This window comes from Chelon labrosus (genome assembly GCF_963514085.1).
Source record: "Chelon labrosus genome assembly, chromosome: 21".
Classification (NCBI taxonomy): domain Eukaryota; kingdom Metazoa; phylum Chordata; class Actinopteri; order Mugiliformes; family Mugilidae; genus Chelon; species Chelon labrosus.
This window is the reverse complement of record NC_140354.1, coordinates 13369774-13382210: the sequence shown is the minus strand read 5'-3', so window position 1 is coordinate 13382210 and position 12437 is coordinate 13369774. Positions and strand designations below refer to the sequence as shown.

The 12437-nt window shown below is 42.1% G+C and overlaps 1 protein-coding gene across 1 annotated transcript; it reads left to right on the top strand.

Moving 5' to 3' along the window:
* Nucleotides 1-1557: 1557 nt before the first annotated feature.
* Nucleotides 1558-3591, top strand: hoxb13a (homeobox B13a; the record flags this gene model as incomplete). Its single annotated transcript, XM_084571420.1, has 2 exons — nt 1558-2281; nt 3344-3591. The coding sequence occupies 2 exons, from the start codon at nt 1558-1560 to the stop codon at nt 3589-3591; spliced, it is 972 nt and encodes a 323-aa protein (XP_084427546.1).
* Nucleotides 3592-12437: the final 8846 nt, after the last annotated feature.

Below are 12437 nucleotides of genomic sequence, written 5' to 3'. Positions count from 1 at the left end.
TCCTTTGGACATAATGTGCAAAATGTGACCCCCTACAACCCATGTGGAGGTTAAATACACTAAACTAATATATAAAAGGTAAAATACACTAAAAGTTCTCGTTGCACCAACAATATTGAGTCTTGTCCGCAAACCGTCCGTTTCATGTTCACTAATAACATTTAGGGAAGCTTTAAAATCACACACTTGCCGTTCAGTCAGTTCGCTGAAGCCTTATCCTGTCTCCTTGTGCCCGAGCAAGATCAACCTACAAAGCCTTAAAGTCCTTTGAGCTACAGCAAAGCATCAAGATCCATTCCAGGACCAGGCCCAGGTGGAGACCTTCTGTCACATAAAATCGAAACTATATGCGGATAGTAAAGTGATTACGCCGATATTGCGTTTCAGAAATGCCATGAAAAATCTTTCTGAGTCGCTTTGAAACGAAGCCATATTTCTCAAAACCTTGAATCCTCCAAATCCCTTCCATTGATCCCCATTACGTTCCTTCAGTTAGATGGTGTGAGAGGGGGACGTGGTAAAAATCCAGCCTGAGAAGTGCCCAAGCGGCTACAATTATTTTAATGATCAAGTTTTTCTTTTGAAAAGCTGGAAATACTCCTGGTATGTTATGATTTTTAATACTTTTATGGCAACGATAAACCTTTTTTTTCATGCATTTGGCTGCGTTGATTATAAGCGTTTAAATGTGTCCATAAGTCCGGGGAACACCGAGTATTTTTGCAGTGTGAGAATAAGCTTACTTCATGAAACATTTCCATCTTTATGTTTCCTGCAGGTTTATTCAGACTCAGTATAGACTAAAGGGACAATATAATTAAACTGTAAGTATCTGAATTTCTCAATAATTCATATATTGGTGAGCCCCTTTGCACAAGCTCGACTTTACGCACAGCACAAGCCATGTCTGTTAAAGTGATTTAGTTCCTGTGTCTGACTCACAAAGATAATGTCACTTTGTGGAGTCCGCAGGACATCAGAGACTTGAGTTTGACATAATGCAGCTGCACGAGGCGAAGAGGTGCACGCAGAAAGCTGAACTGAATCTGCTCTTGCTCTTCTTGTGCGACAGCCCGAGCCTCATAAAAATATTTTTTCCTTTGACTGACAATCCCCGACAAGTCTCTTCTGCTCTCTCTCTCTCTCTCTTCCCCCCCCCTCTCTTGTCAATCACGTGATCATCCTGCCTCATCCAATGGACACGCGCCCTCCCTCTTCTCTTGGTCTCGGGGGCTTGTTGCGTCAAGGCTGCGGCTGGGATGTAACCGGGGGTCCGGCCGGTTACCGTGTGTCTTTGCCTCTGAGCGAGCGTCACTGCTAAACGGTGCAACAAAGCAGCGCGCCTCTGCTGTGACAGTGCCCGTTACGGCGCGAGTAAAGTCCTCGAAGAGTGTCTGCGTGTGTGCATGGGTGAGAGTGTGGGTGTGTTCAAGGGTGCCAGTGGACACAGAAGAATACCAGTAAACTGTATTCAATGTAGCAGCTTAGCGCCGAGACGTTACAGAATCTGAGAGGAAACGGAGAAAAACGGAGGTCAGACCGGGAAAAGGAGCGCATATGACAGCCTCTCTGGTCCTAAACCCTCGCTGGCCAGCGGAAACGGTTATGTTTGTGTATGACAACAACCTGGACGACCTGAACAAGAACATGGAAGGGTTGGTGGGCAGCAGCAACTTCGCAGCGGCTACTGCGGCGAGCCAGTGCCGCAACATAATGGCGCATTCGGCGGCAGCCGCCGCTCTTGGGGGACACCCGTCTAGTCTGGTGCACTCTTCAGCTGGTTACCCTACTGTGGATGTGTCTGCTTCCGGTGCCAGTGACACATCTGCGCCTTCGGGGAAGCAGTGCTCAGCGGGGCCGTGTCCTGCGGCCGCTGTGGCCCACCAGAGTTCGTCAGCTGCACCCACGTTACCCTACGGCTACTTTGGTAACGGTTACTACCCGTGCAGGATGGGTCGGGGCTCTCTCAAGTCGTGCACTCAGGCAGCCGGAGCCGCGCTCAGCTCGCAGTACATGGACACGACGGTGAACTCTGATGAATACGCGAACCACAGGGCGAAGGAGTTCGCCTACTACGGCTACGCCAGCCCGTACCAGTCGATGGCCAGCTACCTGGACGTGTCTGTGGTCCAAACGCTGGGGGCAGGGGAGCCGCGCCACGAGACCCTCCTCCCCATGGATAGCTACCAGCCCTGGGCTCTGACCAACGGTTGGGGGGGACAAATGTACTGCTCCAAGGACCAAGGACAGGCTGGACATCTTTGGAAGTCCGCTCTGGCTGGTAATTACTGCTTCTTATATTCTCTTTTATAACGATATTAGCACAGTGGAGGCATTTAAGAGAACTTTCTGTAGCTAGAAATTATTTCACCATTAGTAAGAATAGTAAAGAATTATAGAGCATTAATATTCTCCACCCATACAATCTTCATAAAAGAAGATAATTAACTCGAAGAGCTCGTTCTGCAATAGATAAAGCCACGTGCTTTTAAGTAGAGACTTGTGGCTGATGTTAATCACAGCTCAAATAATCCCATCTGGTTTTAGGGCGTTATGAGCAAAATAAGACAAGCTGTTTGGAGCCATGGTGTTGTGGTGTCACAGTGTGACACAGCAGTGACTTAGACATGAACTTTGAATTAGCATGTGTTACTGTAGAGGGCAAATGTATTAATTAGGTTTCTGCACCATCAAGCTCAAGGCCATTTGTTAACCCAAAGGTCATGTATTGCTGGTGCTTAGTGAGCCACCTGTTCATTTAATAATTATCGAATTATCTCTTGACTGATGTACGTATTATATTAATATATTATATGAAACTTGTCTAAAAAATAATACGAGCAATAATAATAATTTCAGCACACAGAATCCTGCTGTGATGCTTGCATTAAAAAGAAGAGGTTAATTCTGCAAGTCTGTATTTATTTAAAACACGGCTTAAGACTAAATTAAAACTAAAATGAAAGTAAATAAATAAAGATTTATAAGACATAATGAGGTCTCCATATTTATTGATGACCATTTGGATGGCAGTTTCCTAAATATGTCCTCTATATCTGAAAATACAGTTTCGTTAAAACTGAGCCTCATGTTCGTGCTGCCTACAGACAGCACACATCCACCATGTTTCCTGTCTGTGTCGCAGGACTTATGCCCTATCCGCTCCTGACACAAATTCGCTGTACTCTTCCTCGTTTAATCCACAACCAATAAATGACACGCGCATTTTCCTTTCCTGCACGTACGCTGCTACAGAAACCGAGAAGTGTGTCAATGTAGGGAAATGTGTCGCCCCGGTGTGTGCAGCCTCAGAACGCCTCTCTGTCCCTCTTCTCTTTGTCAGATGTGGTGGCGCACCAGCACGACGGCTCCCCGTTCCGCCGGGGCAGGAAGAAGCGGATACCGTACACCAAGCTCCAGCTGAAGGAGCTGGAGAAAGAATACGCGGCGAACAAGTTCATCACCAAGGACAAGAGGAGGAAGGTCTCGGCTGTGACCAACCTGTCGGAGCGGCAGATCACCATCTGGTTCCAGAACAGGAGGGTGAAGGAGAAGAAGTTCGTGGCCAAAGTGAAGACCAGCGCGCCGTAGGGTGTGCGTGCCACACGGCTGCCTGGACCATTACGTGGAGGGACTCGGTGCGTTCGCCGTGATCCGACGTTAAACTGAACTAAGACAAATAAAAGAAAACGGAGAAGAGGAAAAAAAAAAAAAAAGAAAGTCGACGCCATACTCTTAACGGACTGGGACTGCGAAGTGTATGCGTGTGCGTCAACAAATGGGAGAAAACGAAAACTAACGAAGGACGAATAAGACTAAAGAAATCAACCAAAGCCCTCTGCTAAACATGCTCAGAGGCGTTCTGTAAATACAGCACCTTCCTGCCTGCTTGATGTTACTGTCTGTGTACTGTGTGTACTGTGTGTCCTTTACTGTTACGTGTCGTTCGTGTCCAGTCGCCTGTAGCAGAACATACTCTAATATGCTGTCCATATTGTTTATATCGCCTGTAAACCAGTAATCAAAATATAGTGCAACTCTTAATAAAATCTGTTAATCCCTATGTAGTCTCTTGTAGGTCTTACATCTCCAAAATCATTACTATATAAACTGGCGATTTGGTATTTCTTTGCGTAAAACGTCACTTAGGAAAATGCAAACAAACCCGCGTCTAGCTCATATCAAAGGCTGGGGGCTGCAAACAAGACAAACAGCAGAGCAATTCAGGCTGCCCGTGTAGATTAGAAGTGTTTATGGGACTGTGAATTCATATATGAATAGGGTCTCCCTCTAGAACATCTCTATGCGATCCCTTTCCCTGTTATCACTTCAAAACCTCGCGCTAATTAAATCCGAGCAAGAAGGCCCGTTAACGTCCTTCAGTTCTCTTAAAAAAGACACAAAAATTTTGATGCACTCAATTTACCAGGGAAACGAGAGCAGAAAAGCTCATTCGCTTAGGATTTATTTCTCTCGTGCGCTCGTGGGGCCAGTTTTATGCATTTTCCGTCAAATCTTAGCTCAGTTTAGTGTTGCATGGCGATATTATGTTTTTCATTAAACCATCACGAGCATGAGACGCGTAGGGCGAGGAGGTAATTATGTGTATTTCAAAAAGTAAATCCACGGAATTTATTCACACAAAAATGAACTTAGCATTGTTTAAGATATGCCCAATTAGACAATTTTTCCTTCATCTACAGCTTTCAGTCAGCGATCATCATGATAATGTAATGTAGTCTGTTTGCTTTGTGTTATTTAGTTTGACACTGTATTGTGTGACCACGCAAAAAGTGTCCTGTTTTTTAAAAAATTAAAAACGAAACAACAAACAGCAGCTGAGAAAGGATAATAATGTGGTGGCAAACTCCTAATAATAAAATAGAATAACAGCACTGAGGGTATCTATATTTTTGTTTTAAATTTCTCTTTACGCAGACGTCCCCTTCATCTTAGCGGCTGCTGCACAACAGAACAGACTCATTAAATCGTGCCATTGTCTCATGTGCACATCCTCGTGGTCTGCACTATGTGTGTGCGTGTGTGTGTGCGTGAGACAGAGAGAGAGAGAGAGAGAGAGAGAGAGAGAGAGAGAGAGAGAGAGAGAGAGAGAGGGGTGGAGGGCAGACGGAGTAAAGCCCTTGACCTTGAGAATCACGTGACTGCAGACACGGCACACACTCAAGTCTGTCGCGAATACTTTATGACAGCATGCGGGGAGTCTGATAGACACCCACAATGCCACACGCACACACTTCTCATGTCGCTTTCTCATCGGCAGGTTTCCGCCGCGCAGAGATCAGCAGCCAAGGTGACAAGTGAGTGACAGCTAGCTGTGGGTGCGCCCTAAAAGTCATTTTAGCATCTTGAGAGCGAAAAAAAGAAGAAAGAAAAACGTGCGTAATTTTTGGCGCGTGGTACCAGTGTGCTGACTTTAGAGAGCGCAGAGTTTCTGGCAGCTGTGTTCGGTGACTGTAATTATTTACATAGTGTATAGATGATGTCAAATCTTTCCTGGAATGAGTTTTATTTAATTCCAGAAATGCCGTTCTCGTGCGGAAGGCTGGATTACAGTTCGTAGATCATTGAATGAGGTGACGTGCGTAATGACTGTCAGTTTTAGAAAAACAGGCCTATCCTAAGAACAGAGACGATAGACAGCTCGAGTTGAATGTTGTTGTTGTTGTTGTTTTTGCAGCATTTGCAGTGGAATTACACATCTCCTCGTCCAATTCAGCCAGCACAGCATTAACCTCTTAAATTCCAGCATTTGTCTGAATGGAAAAAGTTTCCAGGTTTACGCTGATGGTCTGCCCAGTAAGAGAAACCTGCTCTGACCTATTCTCAAATGTTCAGTATCGATTTCTAATGTGCACTTGGCTCAGTGAATCTAACTTTGAAACAGTTTTGACGCAGATTTGTGCGTAAGATTTTTTTTTTAATTATTTTTTCCCCCCATGATTTCTTTATAAAAAGGGTTTCGACTGCGAACAAAGCCTCCCTCATAACTAAATATAAGTATTTGCCGTGCTTTTGAGAGGGTCTGAATGTAGGAAAAAATGCAACAAAATAAATCATACTACCAAGTCAACTGGACTGCTGTGGTTCAGCAAAACTGGATCCTCCTGTTAATACACATAACAGTCTTAAAAACCGTTTTCGTCAGTCATGCACGTGCGTAACGACCTGGCACGGACGGCCCAAAAATTTAATTAAATCAAACTTGAAAAATAACGCTGAATGCACATGCTGTTCACTGGCTGTATTAAAAAAAGAAGTAGCCCTGATTTTGGGGTTGTGAAAGAGAAAATATAATTTGCCACTTTGGACATGCATATGTATATTTATTTTTTTTTCCTCAAAAACCGTTTAGAAGTGGACTAATTGAAATCAAAATTTTATAATTTTTGCTGCCCACCGATTTGAAAGAAATGAGAAATATCCTGTATGCATATATATATATATTATTTAGTTTTTTTACAACCATCTATGGGCTCAGTTGTGTGGCTGGTAGTATAGAATATTAGGATTTGCTGAATATATAAAATGCACCTTTATTGGCTGCTGCAGTGGTCAAACTGCACAAATATGAAACTTCAGGTTTGAGTAAAATCCAACTTTAAACTGGACGGTTTAAACAGACGGGGCATTAAAACGAAACAGTCTGCAGCAGGGGCGGCTATGTCTGGCTAAAGGAAGCCAGAGGAGAGCAGCAACCAGGAAACGCACCATTAATTAAATGTTATAGGGCTGAATATCTGCACACGTCTGTTTTATTGTTTCCATCAGAGGAATATTAATCGGGAATAGATATGTAATTCAAAAGAGAAAAGCTGGGTTTCTGGTCACTAAAAATCCTCGTTTAATTTCCCGTGTGTCGGTGTGTGTGTGTGTGTGGGTGTGTGTGTCGGACCGTTAAACATTAACATTGAACTTGACAAACGGCGGTGCGCTCTGCTGGCCTGTTGACTCTCTTTTACTGCTCCGTCTCTGTCCTGCTTTAAAACCAACAATACTGACGGAAGCCCTGAAGCTCATAAAGCTCGTTTCTCCCCTTTAGTCCAAATACCAGAGAGGAGAGGTGGAGGAGGAGGTGGAGGAGGAGGAAGCCTGTGAGCCGTACCGTTCCACTTATGTGGTCTCACTTCATTCTCACACAACAAAGCAAAATCAGTCCAATCCACGCATGCGCCTTGAAAACAATTTCTGGCATCATGTCATGCTACGTTTTCGATACAAGTTATTTATTTATTTTTTCACACTGATCACAAGTAAGAAAACTGGCGTGTAGCCTTTTACTCTTGCTTGTCCTTACGCAGCAAAAATATCGACTGTTTTTTTCATTTTTAATTTCTTGCTAAAAATAACAAATGAAATCATAAAAAAAGAAAATATAACTGTAGATTTATTACATTAATTATAAAACAGTTTAAAATTAACTGAAAAAATAAAACTTGCAATGGACCAACCTGAATATTTCCATTTTGTGTAATTTCAGTCTTCTGAGCCACTTTATTTATTTTTTTATTTTTTTTAAAGAATCTCTGTTTATAATCAGCAACATATAAAAGGCAGAACCGTTTCATTAATTAATCCCCTGTGCTTGTATTTAAGAATGATTTGACAGACAGGACTCTCTCTTGTAATGAATTATTTTTACATTTCTAAAAATCTAATTCTTATTAACTACTGGTCTATTTAAATATCAATGCACAGAAGATGTTTGTTTTATGGAGAATATTAATATTAATTAAATCTTCTCACTAAAGAATACACTTATGCAGAAAATATAGTCCAGTGAATAAAACAAAACAAGACAGACCATACTGAGAACAATATAAACATAAGGTGTAATTAAAAAAAATAGTCCGAGGAATAATTCTGAAGCTGGTTTTGTTCTTGGCAAAATGGTTTGAAATAGAAATGTATCAGGGAATTAATTTCTCACATGTGGAGTCTGAGGACAGCTGCGGCTCAGTCAGCCATAACAGTTAGCCAACTACCTGCAACAAAAACCTACAGTAAAAAGAATGTCAAAGGTCAGGGCTCAGAGCGCCCTGACAATCAATGAAACAGATATTCATCTGACACTGGATGAGAATAGTGAAAGGAGAAAATCAATAGCTCTCTTTTTTTCCTGTTTTACTATTTAAAGCTCTCTGAGCATTTATCTTTTTTTTTTTTTTTTTTAGTGTATTAGAAAGACTGCAAATTTAGATCGGCCAAAGAAGATCAGCTCTGGATTATCTGCCTCACCACAGACATCTTTTGATTTTACTCAAATGGAAGAAAAGTGAGATTTTCATCTTGTTACAAATGCATTAAACTGAACACAACTGAGCAGAGAGTAGGATATGGGTGCGAGTGACCTGCTGTGGTAGTAAAAACACAAAGTGAATGGACACAGAGCACTTTACATTCCTGGCTGCAGACAGCTGCACTCTCACAGAGAAGAGATGGAGAGTCAGCAGAGCTGGCTTTCTTTAACTAAAACCGAATAAGACTTGGTTGACCATTAATTTTTTTTAGTCTGAACAAGGAAAAAGTATAGCTGACCTCAACTTGTTGTATAAATCCCTGTAAACCAGCGGCAAAGGAAGCGTGCAGATCCTTAAGTAAACTAAATGTATCAAAACACCAATACAAAATAATTTTTAATAATATATATATTTTTTAATATGCTGGTTTGATAAACAATATCACATTTTAATGATAAGGTCATCCTACCTTGTCATGAAATACAATTAAAGCTTCTGTTAAAATTTCCTGTCGCCCCCTTCTGGCAGTGAGAGTTATTACACAAACAGTGTTTATACTTATGTATTACAGTCTTCTTGCAGGCCTCAACAACGAAGCAAAGTCACATCAGTGGTAATCCGTGTTTGTATCCACAATCAATTTCTTTTCTTGAGTGCAACCTGGCCTCAGAAGGTCAAGGTCCTTTTTTTTTTAATTTTTATCATGGCGCATCAGAAACTTTTCTTAGATGCATGCGAAAGTTTTGCTGTGGCCTACTGTGTCTCCATCGCTATGGTAGCTCTTCAACCCTGAAAAACGAATCATCATTGCCAGTGCAACAATGTTGCCAGAGATGCCAGATGTAATACTGTTAGTTTTACTTGGCACCATTTACTGCATATTTAAAAGTATGGTACTCCAGCTTCAAGCACAGTGACGGCCACTGCCTACTATGCACAAGACATGGAACAGGGGATACAGTTTCCTACCCAGTTATCAATAAAACACCAAATTATGTTTTCATTGACATTCTCTCTCCTTTGTATTATTTCTTGATGTCATTATGGAGAAATAATGACAGTTTCTTTCCTACCTTTATTCAAGGAAACGGTCTTTCATTTTAAGAGTGTAACTTCACATCAAAACTTGGATGTGCTTTCTCTCAATTCCCTGCCGTCTCACTCAGATCACCACGGCCTGTGTGCAAATTTGCTCTGCTCCTACTCTGTTCGTCTGCACTCGGATACGCTGTTGCCGGGCCAAATGTCCTGCGTGTCAGCGTCAGCCCTTGGCCTTGAACTCACACTGCTTCTGTGTGCTTGTGAAACTTCTCTTCTTGGATTTCTTTCAGCCGCTAATTTGGTTTTTAAATGGCCCTGTCAGTTTTTATATATTTTTTGACACTTGAACTTCTCTTAATTGGAATCATAACAAAGATGGCCATTCTGATATAAATCAAGATTCCAGCGTTAATATGAAGTTCCTTAACATGTCAAATTAGCAATAACGTCACTTGCTGACAAATAAAATCATCAATATCTCCTTCTTTACTTCATGGGACAGAGAATTTGCCGGTTCTTTTGGACAAATTTGTTGACCACACGTGCTTGTGGAGGATTCCACTAGAGGGCACACCAGCGAACTAATGCTTTAAAGAACTATCATTCACATATTCTTTAGTGGAAACTCTGAGTGACTAGTAATGCACACTAGTTTAGTGCTGTGGTAAGTACTGGGCAATACACATAGTCAAAACTGTCACCACTCTGTTTTTCCAATGCCTTCCAACATGCATGGACGTAGAGGTTGATTTGTTTCAATTTATTTTTAACAGGTTTCCATGATGACGTCTAAAATAATGAAAATAGAATATAATTGCTCTGGCAAGTGATTCTGGCGAGCATACTTTTCGTACAGCCGTGGACAGATGCGGACTTGATCTACAAGCATATCTCTAAAAATCAGCCATTCATGTCCCCCGTACTGCCTCTACACCGCCGTTACTGTTAAAGTTTGAGAACGTGCCCAAACAATTTTCTCAACCCACACAAGGGATGTAAAACAGAATACTCATTCACAAGCAAATACATAGTTAAAAACAAATATATCGCTTTTCTTACGCAGCAGATTAAATGTTCTTCAGAGATTTCAGTGACATCGTAGACAGCGTTGACGGGCTACGAGACTTCTCAAAAACGCTGCATATCTTCCTGGTGCGCTTTCTGCCCCGTCTGACCATCATATCTTTAATGATAGCAAGAACTACCGCCCACTCCAGTTTACTGTATTAAACACATGTAGTTGAAACATGAATTACTGCACTGTAAAATGATGCTTAACTTATACTGCTATTTGAATCCAAGGAAATGCAAGACCTCGACAAATAAATCTGGGGTTGTTCCAAAAAATTTCTGGCCCTTCCAAATGAACAAGATACACAGATAGAGAGAATATCCTGTGTTCACTAAATTTGACTGTCAGTGATGTTTTAACTTCACATTTACTTTGAAAAGCTTCCTCTCTTCCTGCAGGGCGGAGACTAGAATGGCCAAAGACATGACTTTTTCTTTCTTTCTAATTTTTGTGCTTACACTTTCCATAAACAAAAAAGGTCATATTGTCAATGTATATGTATACTGTCAAATGTCATTGACTGATTTAATTGTACCTTGCTTCTCTTCCTGGAGGGAATCCTGCAGATGAAATCCTCCACCTGTCCTTGTTTGAGCCTCCCCCAGTTCCGCTTGCCTCATAGAAATCCTGCAGTCTGCATCAACCTGACAAATGAAAGCACATGACACATTAGCTCTTTTCATGTACACACGGCCATGGTTTGAAAATATTTGATTGCAGTCCTTCTCTTGCAACAGCAAAGTGAAAATGCTCTCCTTGATGTATAATTGTACTGACTGAACTTAAACTTGTTACTCCGCCAGAAGCGAGAAACCTGTTCTTGTTCTCGAGGTGAGCAAGAACAAAGTTTTTTCTGGGCTGGGCATTTTTATACTTCACGTAGGATCACGGCGTTCATTCAGCATGCCGATTTCTACCCAAGAGCGATTAGCGCAAATATTAGCGTCGTGGAGCCAGGTACATTCATCATGTACCTGCACACGGTATGCCGATCTCTACCCAGGAGAGATATAGCAGTCACACTGCGAACATTAGCATCTGGCAGCTCGCAGAGTGGCCGCTAGCGTTTCCGCACTAACCACGCCCACTTCCAATTTCTGGCCAATCACAGAATAGTTGTCGGCTACCACAGAAGAAAAAATTTCTGCCTAGATGATGTGTGGAGAATTAATAATAATTAAAGCTGCCAGGACAAAGTTATTTTGTTGGTGTACGACAACTATTCTGTGACTCGTCAGAAATTGGAAGTGGGCGTGGTTAATGCGAAAAAGCGGAAATGCTAGCGAGCTTCTAGATGCTAATATTCGCAGTGTGACTGGGTAGAGATCGGCTTACTGTGTGCATACATGCTGAATGAACGGCGTGATCCGACGGACACTGTCATCAAAACAACTGGCCAGCATCCGAAAATAAGAAAAGTGCCTCTCCTCCATTGGCTGCATAGTCCTCGCTCTCCACGTCCATCTCCCGCTTCACCCACAATGCTTAGTAGTGGTGGGCGAATCGATCCAAATATCGATAATATCGATACCAACGTTGGTATCGAGATTGATCGATACCAATGTAATGAGATCGATACTTAAGTTTCAGTTTCTCTCGCTTCACGAGGCGACCTGACTCTGTTTGTCGAAATGCCGCTGCTGTCACAGAGCAGAGCATTCTCACTCTGCTCCTCCTCCCCCTCTCGTGTGTTTGTTGTACCATCACGTGACTCCGCTGCTTCCAGGTGACCGAACACCGCCCACCGCTACCTGCCAGGCCCGACCAGCAGCAGCATATTACACACAACGAGACATAGAGTAGGGCTGTTTGGTTATATTTTCGGGCCGAAAAGGAAGCGATAGCAAGTTGTACTATCTGTAAAAAGGCTGTAAGATACAGTGGTGACACAACAAACTTGTAGCATATGGAAATCTTTTAAAATCCTCAGCCCCCTGGCCCCGACAGACCCCTGAAAAGAAGAAAAAAAAGTGCACTAAAGGGGAGAAACGTTGTCTTATTTTTGTATTGTATTGTACTTCCTAAACACTTCCTTACATTACACAATATTTGTTGTGGAGTGATAA